General features: G+C 55.1%; 1 protein-coding gene across 1 annotated transcript; it reads right to left on the bottom strand.

Moving 5' to 3' along the window:
* Positions 1-12,733: 12,733 nt before the first annotated feature.
* On the bottom strand, positions 12,734-17,935 carry ZDHHC22 (zinc finger DHHC-type palmitoyltransferase 22). The gene is made up of 2 exons (XM_040975587.1): positions 17,410-17,935; positions 12,734-12,999 (listed from the first exon to the last, which is right to left on the bottom strand). The coding sequence occupies exons 1-2, from the start codon at positions 17,933-17,935 to the stop codon at positions 12,734-12,736; spliced, it is 792 nt and encodes a 263-aa protein (XP_040831521.1).
* Positions 17,936-19,173: the final 1,238 nt, after the last annotated feature.

The raw sequence follows: 19,173 nt of genomic DNA, 5'->3' as shown, positions 1-19,173 counted from the left end.
CTTGCTGCGCACAGACTGGAGGACATAGCAGTGCTTGATGTCATTGGGGAGGACAGGCTGTGGCAGAGCTATGGTTTTCTAAAAGGGAGAAACCAGTCTGAGTCCAGACCAGCCCTTAGGAGAACTTTGGGTAGATTGTGTAGGCAAATAATGAAACACACCCAGAAAAAGTCGCTGCTGAAATCAGTTCTGGGAATGGCGTTGAATGCTAGTTCTAATTTGTTACACTCTCCTTGCTTTGAACTGATCAGTATTCTCCCGCGTTTCTTCTCTAAGTGGTTTTCCAGCTTTGAGTTCAAGTGGACATTTATCTAGCAAATGTGAATTCTTTTGAGAAAGTATGAAGTTCAGTAGACACTGACTGTGAAATGTCAGAAATAAAAATCACTTCCTTGAAAATTATTTGGCTTTTCCACTTTGCAACTACTTCAAAAAGACTCAATTTAGGCAGACACCTGGGTGGATAGAAGTCTGGAACGTAGGTCGCATGTGCTCTGGGAACGCTGGAAGGAGACCCCCAGCGCACAGCCTTGTGCTGGTCAGACTCACACTGGTGTATGCCTGGGAGGATGTGCAAGTGCACTCAAGGCAAATGAGTGGTCCAGTGTCTGCTCGAGTTGCTAAGCAGGCTGGGAGGAGAGAGAGAACACAGCCTGGCATCCCTTCCTATCATCGACATCCACCTCATCAACTAAAATCACAGCCAGAGGGATCCTTAGCAAGCGCACGTCCCAGCCTTCCCACACCTCCCCAAGCCCTGCATCTCGGCAGGGCTCCTAGAACATCTGGATGGGGAGGCACAACACCCTCACTGCTTCACATCCCAGAGCTGGGGAGAGTCGGCCTGTCAGACACAGACCTAGGGGACCACCCCCAGCTGATACATCCAGCCATCAAAGTGACTTCTAAACAGAGGACCGGGGGACCACTGGTATGAAATACAGACAAGCAGGGCCAGCTGGGGCAGAAGGATGGAGAGCCATCCTTTTCTCCCAAGGAAGCAGGGCCAGCCTCCCAGGACTCCCAGATGTGCAAACAGCTGCCCCTCCAGGAACGCCTGTTTGTGAGTGTGTCTGTCCAGTTTGCGTCTCTGAGGGCCTCCCCGCCCTCCCAGCCTGGCAGGTTCACGTGTTGGAACAGACTGTCATGGATAGGTGATACCAAGGAAGTCAGCAGCAGAAGAAAGTTGAGCTTGCTCTCACTAAGTTCCCCCCAGCACCCTCTTCTTGCGAGAGCCTGAGCCATGTGGCAGGAGGTACAGAGCATGTGTTGATTGAATTCAGAAAAGGAAAGCCTTGGAGTGCTGAGAGGAGAGAGTGCTAGTACCGTGGCGGGAGGGCTTCCTACAAGTGATTTCCCTCAGATGACCTGCTTTCAGCTAGTGTGGATTCAGAGTCCCCACATTAAACAAAAAACCTCTCCAGACAGTGCTCAGCCCACAGGAATAATTGAAGCTAAAGCAAGCTGCGGCGTTTGCCCGCCAGCCATCTGCCAACAGTCCTTCCCTTGGATCTGGGATGAGAGGTTGGTCTGCTTCCCATGTTGCCGAGTTGCCATTGGCTTTCTCTGCTCAGGCAGGAGAGCCTTTTGCATGTGTCACCAGGGCTCAGGTGCACTTCTCGCTATTAAGGTAGATTTACTCTCATGACTTTCCCTGTGGTCGGAGCATGCTTGGTGAAGTCTGAGTTCCGGTCCTAGCCTTCCAGTGTTCTCCTCCGTATGCACGCCCGAAAGAGTAGAGCAAAGAGTGGAGCGATGAGAAGGGGTGTGGCTGTCTGAAGGGCCAAAGCGAGGCAGCCCGAAGCAGAGATGTGCCTGGCTCAAGTGGCCTTTGTCACCTGCACCTTTATCCAAGGACGAGGGAAGGACAGCGGCCCCTACTGACACGACGCTAGTCAAATGGCTCTCCAGGTTCCCCCTTCTCCCTACCCATGACAGCACTTGGGGGTGCCATCCAGCCCGGGAGAGGTGTCCCTAACTTGCAGAAAAAGGACCACCTTCCACCCAGATTGCAGTGAACTGTCGCACCAGCATGGTCTTCCAACCGGCTTCTTGGGAAAGGGCCAGTGTGGGCCCTCCTCCTTCAGCACGTGGCTCCCCCACCCCCACCCCTGCTCCTTCTGCACGATGCTTATGCAAGACATGGGAGGCAGACTCGCTTGAAAGCGCCGTTCTCAGAATGATTGCTACCTCCTCCTCAGCTGCAGGAGGTGAGGGGGGAGGCGAGACAAACCCGCGGAGTTTGCGAAGTTAACCCAGAGAGTGAGTGGGTGGAAGCTGTTAAGAAACAAAGGGGGATGAAAGTCGCAGACAGGAACCCTGGGAGACCAGCCCAGCCCAGCCCAGGAGGCCCCCCGCCAGGCAGAACTACAAATGCCCCCCACCGCTGCCAACCCTGCTAGACTTCCAGTGGCCCCTGTGCGCTGTGCCGAGCATCTTTGTCGCAGGGAGAGGGAGCTAGGCCCTGGTCCCCTGGCAACAGCCCACGACCCTTTGCCCTATGGGTGGATAGATGGGAGTCCTGCGCCCGAGCTTGCCCTTCGCCTGGAGCCGGAAATGAAAAACCAGAAGACCTGCACGGTCTGGTAAACCAGTCAGATTTCCAATCCCCACAGGGCGGAGGGCGCGCCCTCTGCAGGCGAGTGGGAGGAGCAGGCCAGGGGTGCCGGGGGTGTAGGGACATAGCTCCGCCTGCCTCTTAGAACCTCAGGGAGTACACTGGGGAGGCCACTATTTTCCTTCCTGGCACGGCCCTGGCTTTAGACAGGCAGGGAATATTCGAGGAAAGCCTCTGCCGGCACCTGCTGGTCTCCAAGAGCCTCTAATCTAAAATAATCGGCATACCAGAGCACCCCAAAGCCTTGTAGAAGTCCCACCCACGCACAGCAGCACACCCTCAGCAGGCCTGCAGCATGCGGAACCCACGCAGGGAAGCCCAGCCCAGGGAGGCTCTGGAATCTAATTCTGATTCCTCACTCACTCCCCCTGCAAGGCAAGGGTTTGGGCGCCTCCTTGCTTGTCTGGGAGCCGCTCAGGAAATGCAAATGAGCATTCCCTTGAACAAAACACAGGGAAGAGGGAGGCAACTGAAGTGTGGCTGCAAGCAGCCCAGGAGGCCCATAGCTGGACCAACAGTGCAGGTCCCACCAGCTTAGGCCTGCGAGTCTTCCCCATAGGACCCCTAGGCTCCAGCAGGTTGGATGACCCAGGGTATCAGGACAACTTGAAGGGCAAAAACTTCTTGTTTAAAGATTTTATTTATTTCTATTGGAAAGGCAGAGTTAAAGAGAGAGAAGGAGAGACATAGAGAAAAATCTTCCATCTGCTGGTTCACTTCCCAAGTGGCCACAATGGCTAGAGCTGAACCGATCCAAAGTCAGGAGCCAGGAGCTGCTTTCAGATCTCCCGTGCAGGTGCAGGGTCCCAAGGCTTTGGGTCATCCTCGACTGCTTTCCCAGGCCACAAGCAGGGAGCTGGATGGGAAGTGGAGCAGCTGGGACATGAACCAGTGCCCATATGGAATCCCTGTGCTTGGGAGGAGAGGACTAGCTTATTGAGCTATCATGCCAGGCCAGAGTTCAGATCTTGATGGGGTCTCTGACAGTCCTGTATGGGTCATGCTGTCAGGGCTTTCTCTCCTGGTTCGTTAGGTCTACTTCCCATCAACTCTAGGGGCCCACTGGGCCTCATGCATAGTGTCCAGGTCAGTGCCACGTGTGGTGGGAACCTAACAGGAACCCCAAAATTATGCTTGTTCTTGGTCAGCCAGGCCACTGGAGGGACTGGGCTGGGGGGGCCGGCTAAGCGGGTCTCATTCTCAGGCCAGCTCCTGCCTTGTCCTCACAGTCAGCCCTGCTTCTCTGCCTGCCCTGCCAACCCTGCTGCCTCCAAGGGCTGAACCCCACAGGACACCTGCCGAGCTCATTCTGCCTCACTCCCCATCCTGCCCTGGGCCTCGCCCCTCTTTAAGACAAAGTGCAGCAGAGGGCCAGCCTCTCCCTTAGTTAGCTGGGATCCAGTTCTCACACCTGGCCCTGCCCACCTGCTGGTGACTCACTGTCCCTTTACCTGTGTCAGGTGAGCTTCCCCAACCCCCACACATCCCCTTGCACATTCCCTCGGTCACATGACTGCCCTTCCCACAGCTTCCCTGGAGGTTGGGAAAACCTGGATACCCAGGTCATAGCCCAGACCTGTCCTATCTGGGAGATAGGACCCTCCCCCCTACACACACACACACACACACACACACACACACACACACTGCAATCAGTCCTTTGTGCTGGCAGAGGTGCCCACAACTGCTGCAACTCCCCAGTGTGGAACTGGGCAGCATCCGCACCACCTAGGGGCTTGGCAGAAATGCAGAGGCCCTGAGCTGCATCCCCTGGGATGCTGTGTTTGAACCATATTCCCAGCCATTCCTAGCCCAACAACTCCAAGAAAGGCCCCCCTACAGGTGAGGCCCAGCGCTGGGTGAGCCTCCCACCCCCCTCCCTCAGCCATGCACACCCTCCTTCCATCAGGACATAGCTCCCATCGGTTTGACAAATCCTAACCATGCGTACAGTGGAGCATGAATTTCCTTTGAATGCTTGCTCTCTGTGTCCCCCATAGCCACTTGCTCGGCCTGTCTGAGCTGCAGGTTCCTCCTCTGCAGACCTGGCCTGAAGCCAGCAGAGCTCAGCCCGTGGGGATGGGCAGAAAAGTGGGTGGGGTGGTGGGAGGGTGAGAGTCGGACCACTGTCGGCAGCGTGGGTCAGTCCCCACTGTCGCCCTTTCTGACCCCACTTCCCCCCGCCCTCTTTGGTGACCCCGCAGCGGCCATAGGTCCTGGAGTAGGGTCGGCGGTGGCGGCGGTGCAGCCCCGAGCGCAGCCCCGTTCCGGCAGACCCGAGCAGCTGCAGCGGGCCCTGGCCCCCCATCCTTGGAAGCAGCCCAGGCGCGAGGGGAACTGTAGAGCAGCGCTGGGCGTGGAGGCTATTCGTAGTTCTTGGGACGCATCACAGTTTCTTGTCATTTAACTTTCTCTCTGGAAAGCGTCGCTCAGTAAGTCTCTTCTCGGGTGAGCCGGGCTCCACCCCGACTCCTGTTTGTTAATTTGGTGCACCTGCACCAGTAGAGAGCGCCGGAGCCCTTACAATCTCGAAATGAGGGCAGGAAGGGCCCTGCCCTCTGCTGGTGGCCCGTGGGAATCCCAGTCGCCTCAGCAAGTCCATGGCGTGTCCTGGGAACCCAGGCTCCTGTGCGTCCCTCTAGTCTGCCGCTCCTCATCCAGGCGAGGTTTGAAGGTCTGGGCATTTGGCTACTGGCAGAGCACACAACAACTCAAGCATAGTGGGGAGGAGAACTCAGCTCCCCAAAGCTTGTCCTTTCACAATTCAGAAGCTCTGAGTGCAAACCAGGGAGGGAAAAGTGGGCATGTAACTCAGCATAGGGCAATGGCGAGAGGTAGAACCTTCTATTCTCCTGAGGGTCGATCAGATGGCATGGGACAACTCCAGGATGCCACTTCCTGACAGGATATGGGATGTCCCCTGCACAGTTATTTTTAATATTTATTTATTTTTAATATTTATTTATCTTTATTACAAAGTCAGATTTACAGAGAGGAGAGACAGAAAGATCTTCTGTCCACTGATTCACTCCTCTAGTAGCCACAACTGCCCAAGTTGAGCCAATCCAAAGCCAGGAGCCAGGAGCCTCTTGCGGGTCTCCCATTGGGTGCAGGGTCCCAAGGCTTTGGGCTTTCCTCTACTGCTTTTCCCAGGCCACAGGCAGGGAAGTGGAGCAGCTGAGATATGAACTGGCACCCGTGTGGGATCCCAGCGCTTGCAAGGCAATGACTTTTAGTCACTAGGCTACCATGCCCGGGCTCTATTCATCCTGCTATGAACCTCTTCTTCTGATTTCTGTGGCCTGGCTGGTGCCCTCTACCAACCTCACATCCATGAAGATTCTGAGCTTTCCAGCCTCACAATCAGCTCAGCCCGGCTCCCATCCAGTTCCACACGGGTGCCCAGTTGTCATCCCTCAGGGCAGGGGACTAGCCTGGCCCTGCACTGTGGACACCCTCTGTGTGTGAGCACACATCGCCAGCCAGCCATTTGACCTCTCTAAAAGCTTCCCTCTTCCCATTTGTCCTTGATGTGTCTTCACAGATGTTTACTCCCAGGAACCCACTCTCGTGGCTCTGCTGCAGGGAACAGGGGTGCTCAGCTGTCTATGGCCAGCATCCTCCTTGAGACCCCAGCCTGCACGATACTCTGATGCCGTGCCCACAAAGTCACCTGCTCCATCCAGTGCACCTGACTCATGACCCTTGGTCTGGGCAGGGCTCAGAATATCCTGTTTCTACCTGCAGATGTGCTGCAGGGAAGGCGGAGGCTGCGCCTGGCTTCTTCCTTGGTATCGTTAGTGTCTGTTCAATGGTAACTGCTCAATAGATGTATTGAATGAATGAATGAATGAACAGTTGACCCCTTGTTCATGCTCATCAGGGAGTTTACTGTGTATCCACAAGAGTCTGTGACAAAGAGACAGATTTAAAAGGGCAGGCTTATGGAACTGACAGCCTGGATTTTTTTTAAAAAAAGATTTATATATTACCTCATACTGGCTGGCACACATGGGAGTCAGGTCTGGGTTCACCTCAGATAAGGTTTCTTTAGGGACTCTCAACTGAACTGCTGGACTCAAAACTCCAAGCACAGGGAAAATCACAGGATCTGTGGTCTGACCATGGGTACTTGTGTCACAACTGGGCCTCCTCAGTTGCTGAAGCCTGACAGTGGATGGCATGCCCAGCTGCACATGGAGGACATGACAGCTCACTGAGACCTACAGAGGACATTTAGTACCATGACAGAGGGTGGAGGGCAGAACAAATTGGACAACTGCTCTGGCCAAGCATTGACAGTGAGTATCTGGGCAAGTGGAGACTGAAGTGGGCTATGTCAGCCAGTGGACCTTGGAAGGATTTCCTCAAGCTTGGACTAACAAAATCAACAGCATCTCAGAACTATTACAACCACCTAAGCAGTACCCTCAGAAACATGCTCCACATTAGGGACCCTGGGATCACATTGGTAGGCATCCCCCATCCCCAGGTCCTGATGCAGTTAGGCTGCTAAGAGCACCCTCTCCCATTCTCTCCCACTTTCCATCCAAATTGGGAAGAAAAAAAAAAAAGGAAGCAGTTGTCTCATCCGCTGTCCACCATACCTTGATCCTCTCCACCCTAATCAGTGGTCCAACACATGGGCATACATCCTTCTCAACTATGTAAACATTATCAAAAATAAAATAAACTTATCAAAAAGAAGAGATTTATTTATTTTATTAGAAATGCAGAGTTACAGAGAGAGAAGGAGAGAAAGAGAGCGAGGTCTTGCATCTGCTGGTTCACTTCCCAAATGATCACAACAGCCAGAGCTGAACCCATCCAAAGCCGAGAGCCAGGATCTTCTGTGTCTCCCACTTGGGCACTCCTTTGCTGCCTTCCCTGGCCACAAGCCAGGAGCCAGATTGGAAGTGGAGTTTCCAGGACTCAAACCAGTGTCCCTTTGGGATATTTGCATGGCAGGCAAAGGCTTAGCCTACTGTGCCATGGCACCAGCTCCGATAGACTAGATTTGAACCCCTGTTTTGCTACTTATGAACTGTAAGGCTTTGGGCAAGTTATATAACCTTCCTGTGTCTCTTTTCTTTTTTTTAAACTAGAAAGTAGGAGGAGTCATAAAAAAATCATGACACAGCCCGGCGGCGTGGCCTAGCGGCTAAAGTCCTTGCCGTGAATGCACCAGGATCCCATATGGACGTCGGTTCTAATCCTGGTAGCTCCACTTCCCATCCAACTCTCTGCTTGTGGCCTGAGAAAGCAGTCTAGGATGGCCCAAGGCCTTGGGAGCCTGCGCCCATGTGGGAGACCCGGAAGAGGTTCCTGGTTCCTGGCTTCAGATCAGCGTAGCACCGGCCATTGCGGTCACTTGGGGAGTGAATCATCAGACGGAATATCTTCCTGTCTATCTCTCCTCCTCTCTGTATATCTGACTTTGTAATAAAAACAAATAAATTTTTAAAACAAAAAAAAATCATGACATTGCTAGGAGGTATAAATGATAGGTGAAGTGTGTATGAGAGACAAAGAACTGATGGACACACAGTGAGGGCTTGGTCGGTTAGTTGTTGTCACACAATAGTAGAATTATTGCATCAAAGCCAATGTCAGGGTCCAACACTGTCCTAGGATCCCCCATCCCATTGCTGCCCTCTGACCTGCGGGAGGGAGGGAGGTGGAGTGACAGCTGCTGAGGATGCTGGGAGTTCGAGATGGACATACATCTCTGCAGTGGGCTGCCTTGGTTGTGGACAGGCAGAGGGGCTGGGAGGGACCTGGGCTAAAGTAGGAGGCAGGTTGGGCCCCAGGTTCCAGCGGTACAGGTTGGTGGCCACGTGGGTGTAGAGGGCCAAGAGTAGGGTTACCATGCCAGGACAAGTCCCCGCTATATTTCTGAGTCCACAGTTGCTACTGGAAGCCATCATGGTAGGAATAACTCCCTTCATCCCCAGCCCTATTTGCCAAACCTGTGCAGGAAGGAAAGAGATGTGGGGGTGCCCAGAGACTCAGGAGTGTACGATGTTCCCACTGGAGCTCTCCAGCAGCTTTGGGATGATGAATCCCTGGAAAATGAACGTAACCATGTCCTTTGTTCTCCCAACTGTGGGACCCTGTGGATCATTTAGAGAAATTGCATGCTCCTCCACATGCAGCTCACCTGAGTGGGACCCAGTAAATGAAGTGGCCAGGGTTTGATGCGAAATGATTAGAGGCAGATCCTAGGACACCACAGCCTGAGAGTGTGGGGTACAGCATCACTCCCCAGCACCCCTAAACACAGCTTTGCAGTTCCCAGAAGACACCCGGCTTAGCTCTCCTTCCAGCTGGTGCATCCTGCATGACCCGGCCCACGCCTCCCCTGGGAAGTCTTGCAGTTCACCCACAGCCCAGCAAGTGCCCAGTCCCTGCCCTCTGCGATCCACACTGGGTCCCATTCATCCAGTGGGGCGTGGGCCAGAGAGTAGGGGTGGGAATGATGAGACAACACTGAAAGCCAACTGTCTCCCTCCTCCTATCCCTGGACTCATGGACCAGGGGACCCAGTACCTCCAGTGCTGCCAGGAGATGGGTGCGTCCCAACTTCGGAAGGCAACGAGTTATGCCATTGTGGCTTGCGATGTCCTAAGCCCCTTCCTCCATACAAAGTGGCAAAGTTGTCACTTAATGATGACAGCACGTTCTGCCAATTGCTGGGCCAATGACAGAGGTGAGGACTTGGGATGCTGAGCCCAGCCCCAAGATCTTGCATACTCCACTGACCCCAACGCCCTATCCTTCCAGCCAGCTTGTCCTAATCCCCCATCTTAACCTTCAGAAGCATCTTGGGTGTGTCGTGGCACTGCTCTGCTCATGCCCTCCTCTGGAAATACTCTTGCCCCGTCCCTTCCCACCAGCTCACAGTTGTTATTCCCAGCTGGACCCTCATTAACTACCAAGGAAGCAACAATACACCTCCCAGGCACCACTTTGTGCAGTCTAGCCCCAATTCAGCCTCTGTGCACAGAGCCTTCCATGGTCCCTGTTATCTACAACATTCACTCCAGATCCCTTCAGTTGCTGTTTGCTCTCAGCTCAGGCCCCACCTTCCTCCTGCACTCCCTCTGCTGCTCTATGAGATTCTCTATCCTCCAAGGGGCCAGACCTGTGCTCTCTGCTCAGACAGCCCTCTCTGTTCCCCTCTGCCTGCTGAAGCCCCCATCCTCCCTTCTCCCTCTTCCTACCATTCAGAGAAGCCTCTCCGGGCATGGCAACTCCTCCTGGGGGAAAAGGTAGTGGAGCAAAGCTGTCCCATCTGTTCTCCAGCCCCACCATTCACAGGGCACAGGACTGGGTGCATGAGAGGGACAAGAGAAAAGGAGTCACAACATCCACGCATCTACTTCATCGGTCTTTATTAAACACCTGCTACATGCCTCTGCCCTGCAAGAAGGGAAGATGGGTGTGTGCCCTGCCCAGTGCCTACAGCCCCAGTCATCTGTTCACACAGCATCTCCGAAGGCTCCCTCACTTCCAGCTGGTGGGACATGTGTTCTGGGAATCAGAACAGCATGACACAGCTCGGCAGCAAGGTCTTGCCTGCTCCAAGAATCCCAGCCCGCTCATCTTTAGGATGCCACCAAGGCCTGCCAGTCACCAGTGGGGGGTCCACTTCCTACAAAGCTGAACCCCTCCTGCCCACATGCAGACCGGCCCCAGCTGATCCTTGGGGAGAGATGGTTTTGGCTGTGTTGAGGAGCCCACGGGCTCCCCCACTAGATCCTCCTCCCAGCCCCTGCCCTTTCACAAGAGGGGAGGGAGAAGAGTGGGAAAGGTCCCTGGGTCAAATGTTCCATCCCTGGTCCCTGTGGGTTCAGCAACCCCAGCGCTGACACCTGCTCCTGGCTGGCTGTGGCATTCATGTACCAAGCACCACTTGGCCTGGCCCCAGCCAGCTACAACAACTTCTGACTGAGGACCAGAGAAGGGCCACAGATGCCAGATGTAAGCCAGGGGTCCACTGAGCAGAGCAGTTCAGGAGCCATGGGTCCCATGGCAAACCACAGCAGTGGGATTCACCAACTGGGACAGAGTATGTTCAGTCCTTATTTTCCATCTTTGAGCAGCACCTGTAACCGCTTCAGTGCATCCCAACCCTGCCACCAACCCCAGCGCCTATTCAGTCCTCTCCAGTCCAATGTAAAACCACACCTGTTACAGATGCTCTCCATTGACAATTAGGGCCACCTATACATGGCTATTCACATCCCACACTTGCCACCCTCTGCACTGGCCAATCTGTGAGGATCTGACCCCAGCCCATCTCCCCTGGGCCTCCTCCTGGGATGCCAGACAGTTCTGGCTGCCTCACCTGAGCTCATGGAGTTGGGACAGGGCCAAGTCCTGCACTGCTCAAGCCGACTCCCCTCCCTCCCACTCCCACTCCCACACTGGGAATGAGCTGGCCCCAGGGACTCCTCCATGGACACAGTCCAGACTGCCTGTAGTCATCTCTGCCACGTCCTTCTGGTGGCCCACCTCTCCATTGGCCACCAAGATGGCAGAGTGACTACTCTGGGGGAATTCCTCTGTCCTGGTCCTCACTGTACTGTCTGTGCTTGGAAGAGACTTGACACACAGCTGGTGTTCAATAAATGCATGTAAGTATGAATGAATGTGGGACAGAGATGTAGGAGCAGGGTAGGCCATTACTTCTTTGACTGTCTAGGGAATGTAAAGGTAGAACCAGGGTAGGATTGCCCAAGGTCTGCTCAAGAACTTGGGGTGTTGTGTGCTAACTGTTGGGGACCACTATGGCCTCACTGTAGGACACTGATGGGCATAGGTCTTAACCATGTGTTCTGCCTGGAAGTCATAGGGGAATGGCTTGAAACCCCATCGAGGGAGGGGACACTTGTGTCGTCTCTACCCCCTCATATGCCCCAGAGGTCTGGGGTCTGTCCTTTGGGTCCCAGGACATACAGCAGTGCCCTCATGCAGGGCTGATTTGGCAATTGCACCCTTACACTCCAGTTGTTACCATGGCCCTGCATTAGCTCCACCAACCTCACCCCTCTCCAGCCCCGACCCTCTCCCTCTCCTCCTGACCTTGTACAGCTCCATCTCCCTATCCTCAAACAGCATCCCCCCCCCACTATTACCTTCCAGGCAGCCCCATCTCTCTGCAGTCTCTCACCTCGGGAACTGGGTTGGGTCCTGGAAGATGGCATCACAATTTCCATCCTCCTCCCATGCCTGCTGCCCTGCCCACCACAAAGCAGCTGTAACTACTGGCCATCTCTGCAGGTTTTGTCTCTGGCCCAGCAGGTGCAAAGAGGAGATGGCAAAATGTGAAAGAATCTCTAAGTAATCTACAGCAAGCCTGGAAGGAAGTCTCCCCCAACATATGCCTAGGGGCCATGTTGGAATACCTCCAGGGATGGTGCACACACTAGCTCCCCATGTAGCCATTCAAAGGTTGAACAGCTTGAGCAGCTGGTGTCCTTTCACGTGGGGGCATAAATGAATCCACTGACTCTTGTTTCTGTCCCTACCCTAAGCATTCTTTCTCCCCCTACCATCCCCATTCTGTACATACAGTCACAGGCCTCCTTCATTCTTCAATATCCCCCTCTTCTCCTCCCTTCTTTCTTTCCTCCTAGTAGCTGGCAAAATCCTTGAGGCTGGAGACCACCACTTCCTTGGCTATTGGCAGAATCTCACGCACCTGATAATTCAAAACATCAGCCATCCTCCAGCTGCTGGGAGCCTCAGGGCAGCAGCAGCAGTCCACTCCCCACTGCGCCAGAGGGAAGCACTCTGGATGACAGATAGCAGGGATGATGTGAGACTCAGAGAGAGGATGACCAAGCAGAGGAGGAAGCATGGGTCTCACGGAGGAGATGCAAATGCAGAGACATCCCAAGAGTCAGCGGCCACCAGCTGGCTCGGGAGTATCCCGGCCAGGCCCAGGTGGCCATTTTTCCTCCTATCTTGACCCACCAGCCAACACGGCTCTCTCTGGGAATTAGGACTTGACCAGCCCCCGGTGGTCATGGGTCTGTGGGTACAGACAAGGGTCTTACGTACAGGAGTTGTGGGGACACACAGAGAGACAAGTGATGGGGGAGGTGCCTGCTATTTGTCCCGTTGCTTAGTGCTCTCACTGCCAACATTGAACATGGGAACCAGGAGGCCTAGCAGCCACCGTTTCCCAAAGACCTCCTGTAAGTTCTTGCGCCAGGGCCGCGCCCTCACTGCCACCCCCTTCCGCAGCTGGTGGCGGGTCTGCCCGCGGAGGATCAGCAGCAGCTGGTGGCAGCAGAAGCCAGCACAGGCCAGGCCGATGGCAAACCAGAGGTAGAGCATGAGGATGACGAACATTTCCGAACCGAGGACAGCTCCTGCGGGCGGAGGGGGAGGAGAGCCGTCAGAGCCACTCTGTACCCAGGCCACGTACAGAACCGCCATCCAGCCAGGCGCCTTCCGCTGGGAGGGATGGAGATTAATGAGACAGAAGCCACATTTTGTAGCCAGCTCAGCGTTTGCAGAGGGAGAGGCAGGAGGACATAGTGGCCCTAACTTATTCTTAGTGCGGATGGTTCCTGTGTTGAGGAAGGAGCAGCAGCAATGGAGGGGAGAAGAGGATTAAGCTTGAGGTTGGTGAGAGAGCCAGACATTTTAGAGGCAAGCAGCATGGGGAAGGAGTCAAGGACCCCAAAGATGATAGAGACAACACCTAGGCAGCTGTCTAGACAGCAGCACCTCCTTTGTGCAGGGCTGGGAGCCCTGGCCAGGAGGACGCAGGGAAGTGACAAAATGATGGAGCACAGGACCTAGTCATTAGGAAGGGAAAGTCACGAGCTCAGCTTAGAGCCCTGGCAGAGAGAAGAGCTCGGTCATCATTGTTAACAAGAGGACAGTGTAGCCATCAGAGCAAGCAGTCAGAGCCGGCGAGGCTAGGCAAGATCCTCGGGGTTATTGGTTCAGCACCCCCTGCCATGGGGGCAGAACCATCCCCTCAACTCCTCTGAATCAAGTGCTTCCTGCCATTCATTGAACAAAGGGTTGCATGCCCTGCCTCAGAGTTTGGGGAGTAGTCAGTACATGGTTTGACTCCCAGTAGTGTTGATTTGTTTACGTTTCTGGATCTCTCTGAGCTGTGGTTTGCTCATCTGTAAAATGCACACAGCAACAGTTATGACTAACCTGGACCTGTCAGGGTTGTATCATGCACAGATATGAGGCAACTGCCCAAGCCCATTTTACAGATGAGACTTCATCCATGGAGGTTGCAAGTTCAACTTCCAGAATCACTGAGCTTTCTCCTCCTTGGCTGGGCTGCATCTTCAGCAGCAGCAATAAGAACACCTGTGCCAACCTACACATCAACCAGGTGGAGGGGTCCAGGACAGATTGTGCAAGCCTTCCTTATCCTCTCCCTGGCTGGAATATACTCTCCCTGGCTCCTCCAGGGACCTACCCTGCCCTACTCTTCTTTTTCCCCTATCCCCCATGGGCCACAGCCCACCTCCTCCAGGTCTCCCCGGCCTCCGATCTCCAGCCACTTGAGGGAGCAGTGGATCTAGCAGCCAGGGAGGACATAGATTGCATTCGGATTTGCTCCCCCAGCAGCCTCCTCTCATCCTCACCCTTAGGCATTTCTTCAGTAGCAGGTGTCTTTTGGTTGGAGATGAACAGGTCCAGCTGCTCAAAGGAATAGAAAGCTCGCTTCTCCAGCTGGCATTCAGAGCAGCCCCTACACGGGCACCAGAGAAGGGGTGGGCAGCAGAGAGGCAGGTCACACGCACATGGGGCTCTGTCATCACCCGACCCACTTCTTCCTTGTCAACACAGATTAGCTCTGGTGGCCGCCTGCAGGCGGGAGGGCCCACGGTGCCCTGTGGGCTCAGGCGGGGATGGGAAGTGGGGATATCAGAGCTGCCAAGCTCAGACCTGCCTTGCAGACCAGCCCCAGGGACAAGGCTGGGCGGATGGAAGCTGACTCCCGCAGGCTTCTCTCTGACGCTCCATCAAAGTGTGAGGAAAAGCCCTCGTGGCCTCTTCCTGGCCCCATGCAGGAGCCACAAAGGGCTATTCTGAGCCCTGCTTTCTTTCTAAGTGTTTGAAGTTACACAGCTTGGCTGCTTCGCTCTGTTTAACTGTGTAATCATGATGACACTCCTTTTAGAAAATGACATAATTTTCCTAAAGGACATGGATGGTGTCCATAGATGGAGCATCCAGTCTCCACTGCCCCTGCCTCTCACCAAGCCACTGTGATATCCGGGACGGGTGGTCAACCCAGTATCTTCTTTCATACCTCCAAGGACAAGAAACTCCTTTCCTCCCAGAGTGGGTCCACCATCATGAAACAATCTCAGAGAAGCAGACCCTGCAAGGCAGCGTGGTATAGGAGCGCAACAATCCCAAGTCCAGCTCAAAGCTTGGAATGGCACCACTGTGTGGCTTTGACTCAACTCAGCCCGACTCCATCTCAGCTCTTGAGCCTTAGACATGAAAGTGGTACCAGCTAAACTGCAGGTCTCTCACAGGGACTCGGTGGAAAGAGACACACACAGTAGGTGGTCCTCAACACACAGTAGGTGCTCAAGGGTAAGTCCACTCTCTGCTCTCAGACTTTGCAGTGTCACCTCTGTTTTCCAGATAATAATGAGATTCAGAAAAGTGATAGAACCAGCCCCAGTCCCACAAATCAAAACCAAAGGATAGCTTCTCAAACTTAACTGGCCAGTTCCTTGCTGCCCAGCGCCAGCTGAGGGCCTTCAATCAGTGGCCACCTGCCCATGGATCCCCCAGGACTCCCCACTCATGACCATCGCATGTTCCATTGGCAGGTCTGACTTGGGTTCAGCCCCATGGCAGGCTGCCTCCCACCCCCACCCCAGTTCCTGTTGAGCAGCTTGTGCCAACTGAGGTGGCCTCTCTCCTATCCTGGATGGGTGAAAGAGGGCATGCTCACGTCCATTTGGACTGAGACTCAGGAAAGAAGAGACAGGGAGGAGAAGTTGGAAGGCGAGGTGTAAGCTAGCAGCGGGGAGAGGTGTTGGCAGGAGGAGGGAGCATTGAACAGTTCACAGAGGAGGGAGATGAGAGGAGAGAGTGGGAGAGGGGGAGTCTGGGCCGTGTGGTAGTTGTGTTGAAATGGTCAAAGATGGTGGCCTGAGCTCCAAGCTGGCCACCGGCCAGCCCTGTTCTCCTGACAGACCAAAACAAGAGGCCCTTCTTTCATTCCCACTCTGCCAGTGAGCACATATGGACAGGCCTCAAGCCCAGATTTCTCCCAGATCAAATCATCTCAAGATCCTCCTTCTGGAGCCATCGTTTTTATGGTTGGTGAAATCACTTGGAAATGAAAGTGTAACCAGGCATTTGGCTCACATCCCTCCACCTGCCTGTGCTCACACCTACCCCCAGCCCTCCCACCTACCCTCCCCCAGCCTGGTTATTTTGGTTCCAGCAGTCTCTTATGCCAGTACCAGAATCCAGAAGGTCTAGAAGCTCTGAGTTCTAGGCCCAGCTCAGCCACCAGCCCTTCAGGCAGCCCCCGTGAATAGGGCCCTCCCCTGGGTCTCTGTGTCCCCACTGCCAAATGGCACCATATTTCTGTACCTGGGAGGAAACAGGCTACAGCCACATCCAAGACCCACATGGTGGCAGAATTCTTACAACCCTCTGGCCTAAGCACATCAAGGCAGTCCTGGGCTCCCCATGGAAGTCATTGCACTATATCTGTTTCTCAAAGCTCAACCAGCAAGGGATCTTGTGCCAGTCCCTGTGGTCTAAAGACCTGGGGGACAGGCCAGAGATTACTCCCTTGTGGTAGCAAGGTTCTAGGCAAGCCATTGAATCCCCTCTGAGCCCAAGTGGCCGTAACAAGGCCATGCACATATGCACGTATTCATCAAGGAGGACCAAGTTAGTCAGAGAACAAGGCCAAGGGGAGATGGAGTGGAAGGAGATAAGGTAGGGCCACATTTCCAGGCCAAGCAGTAAGAACTGCCACCTGGAGCCAAGGGCACCTGGAGCCAGATAATGGGGCATGATGTTTACAGCGTGGTTTTCACCAAGATGCCCAGTTGGGCCCTAGTGTGAGGACCTGGCTCCTACAGGTGCCAAAAGCTCCCAGAAGACAGCACTCCCACACCAGCCCAGGCTCTGTACCACGGATGTGGAGCCAAGCAACCTGGCAGGATCCCTCCCTCCACCTGCCACACCCACCCCCAAGCTGGAGAATAGCCTGGTGAGGGCCAGCCCAGTGGGCAGGAGGGTGAGGCTCAGCCTCCTGCTAGGGCTGTGCTGCTGCCAAGTTCAACCTGACTGCCTTGGGTTGGCAAAATCTCTGGAGAGCCATGCCTTTGTGGGGAAAATGTGTGAGCTGCAGGCAGAGGGAAGGCAATGCCTGGGGATACTTTCTGGGGATGGCCCAGAGAGATGTGTGCCAGGCATCAGGCAGATTCACCATCCACTGCCTCACTGTATGACTGAGTGGAGGCATGGTGAGTGAGGATGAGGTATGCACCTATTGGGGGGGGTTAGAGAGCAAGGTTGCCATATGCAGCCTGCCTAGTGCCCAGGGCAGGTGAACTGCCAGTGGACTATAGCACATTTTACCCATGTACATATTTCTAATCCTGCATTTGGGGCACGCTTACACTAAAATGCTGTTTCTCTTCCATTCCTGTTGAGCTGAGCCTCCCATCGTTTTTGTTTGCCAAATCTGGTCACTTTGGAGTTTGGGGTGGGGTAGGGGGCTTGGCATAGAGCCCCAGCGTGCCACCAAGTACACTCACCCGCGAAGAACTGGCTGATGGACGTGGGCAGGAGTGTGAGGAAGGCCAGGGGGTGGGCGAAGGAGACGGACAGGACAGCGGAGATGTAGGCCACGCCCGCCACCATGGAGTAGAGGCAGGCGAGGGAGGTGTAAAGGCAGAAGAGGACGAAGTTGCGCATGTTGCGGCTGCCGATGCAGTTGCCCGTGAAGAAGCAATGGTGGTCGTGCCTCAGAGTGACTCGGGCACAGACCCGACAGAAGTGGGTGCTGGGCGGGGGGCACGGGGTCCTCCTGGCCGGCGTGCCCTGGCAGGCTCCCAGATCATCCGGGGAGTTCTGGATGACCAGGACATAATTGCCCAGCGCGTTGGTGGAGAGGAAGAGGAAGAGCGCCCCATGGAGCAGGGCCGGCGAGAAGAGCGGGGTGGCCGCGGGGTCTTCGCGCATGCTGGGCAGGAAGAGGAAGAGCTGCAGGGCCAAGGTCACCAGGGAGATGCACAGGAAGTAGGCGGGAGCCACCACGTTGAGCAGCCGAAGGGCCAGCATCCTCGATTACATTCCTGCGGGCCAGGGACAAGACCAAGGCGACTCACCGCGGGGGCCCAGGGGGCGCCCGTGAGCGCTGTTCCTGCTGCGCCTCCAGTGAGAGTGGCGAAACCCAGGGTGTCCGGGCCTCTCTCCTCTTTCCCTTGCCCGCACCTGCTGCAGGCTCCAGCGGCTCAGACCTTACGTCGGGGGGAGGAGGGGTATCCCCGGAGGGGTATCCCCACCTCGGTTTAGGGAGGGAGGGAGGGAGACACTTGGTCGTTGTCTGTAGTTGTTGCTGGGGCCGCGAAATCGGGCTGCGCCCCTGTGTGGCTGTGAAAGGAGCCCCGTTTTGGGATTTAGGGTTCTGACTTTCTGGAAGGAGAAAATCAGGTGGGGGGTGGTCTCAGGCAAGGGGAAGCTCACCCGCTGACCCACTGCAGGTCCTGCTCCACCTCTCCTGTCTCCACATTCTCATGCCCCCTCCACCGTGGTGGTGGGCTGGACTTGGAGACTCAGCCTGGCACTCAGCTCTCTGAGGGATGGGGGGAGGATGGGGCATGAAAGAGGTGCATGCAGTCTGCGTGCGCCTGGGGTCTGTGTTTGTGTTTATCCATCTGTGTGCACACACATGCAATCACTGCCACCTGGCTTTTTGTTTGAAAAATCGATTAAATCATCCCTACGTTCACGCTCACGCCCTGACTTCCTCCTAGTGTGGTGGGCGCAGCGGGGATACTTCTGTCAGCGGGTCCTGGCTCAACCTGTCTCCCACGTCGGTTGCCCTAGCTATTTCTTTGAAAGGGGCATTTTCATTTGAGGCGATGAAATTAAGTCTCCCTTCCCACTTCCACCCCCTACTCTGTACCCTCCCCCCTCTCTCCAGGAGGGAAGAAACCCAAGCAAATCCCAGAGAAGCCAGCGAGCCCACCAGGGTGCACGAGCGGATGCCTGGGCAGCCTTCCACCCTGGATGGACCTGCCACCGGCAGCAGCCCCTGCAACCCAAGTCCTGTCCAACCGGGGATGTTACCGGAAAATGGAATAACGTGTTCCGGGAGAGAACTTTTCCGGGGGCCAAGGAACCGGCCAGGAGACGCGAGAAAAGTTCTGTACTCAAAACAGGCTGGTGCCACGGGGTCTCCAGTTAAGCTGTCCCATCAGACTGGGCGATTGGTCACCTTGGGATCCCCTTGGCCCGTGCCCCGGTGGACTGTGGCCGCCGTGGGGAGCACAGGCCTCTGAGTGCCGCTGGGACGC

The sequence above is a fragment of the Ochotona curzoniae genome, unplaced genomic scaffold (assembly GCF_017591425.1).
Source record: "Ochotona curzoniae isolate NIBS_2020 unplaced genomic scaffold, NIBS_Ocur_1.0 contig_2688, whole genome shotgun sequence".
Taxonomy (NCBI): domain Eukaryota; kingdom Metazoa; phylum Chordata; class Mammalia; order Lagomorpha; family Ochotonidae; genus Ochotona; species Ochotona curzoniae.
The sequence above is the reverse complement of the archived record's forward strand: the minus strand, read 5'-3'. Positions and strand labels throughout refer to the sequence as shown.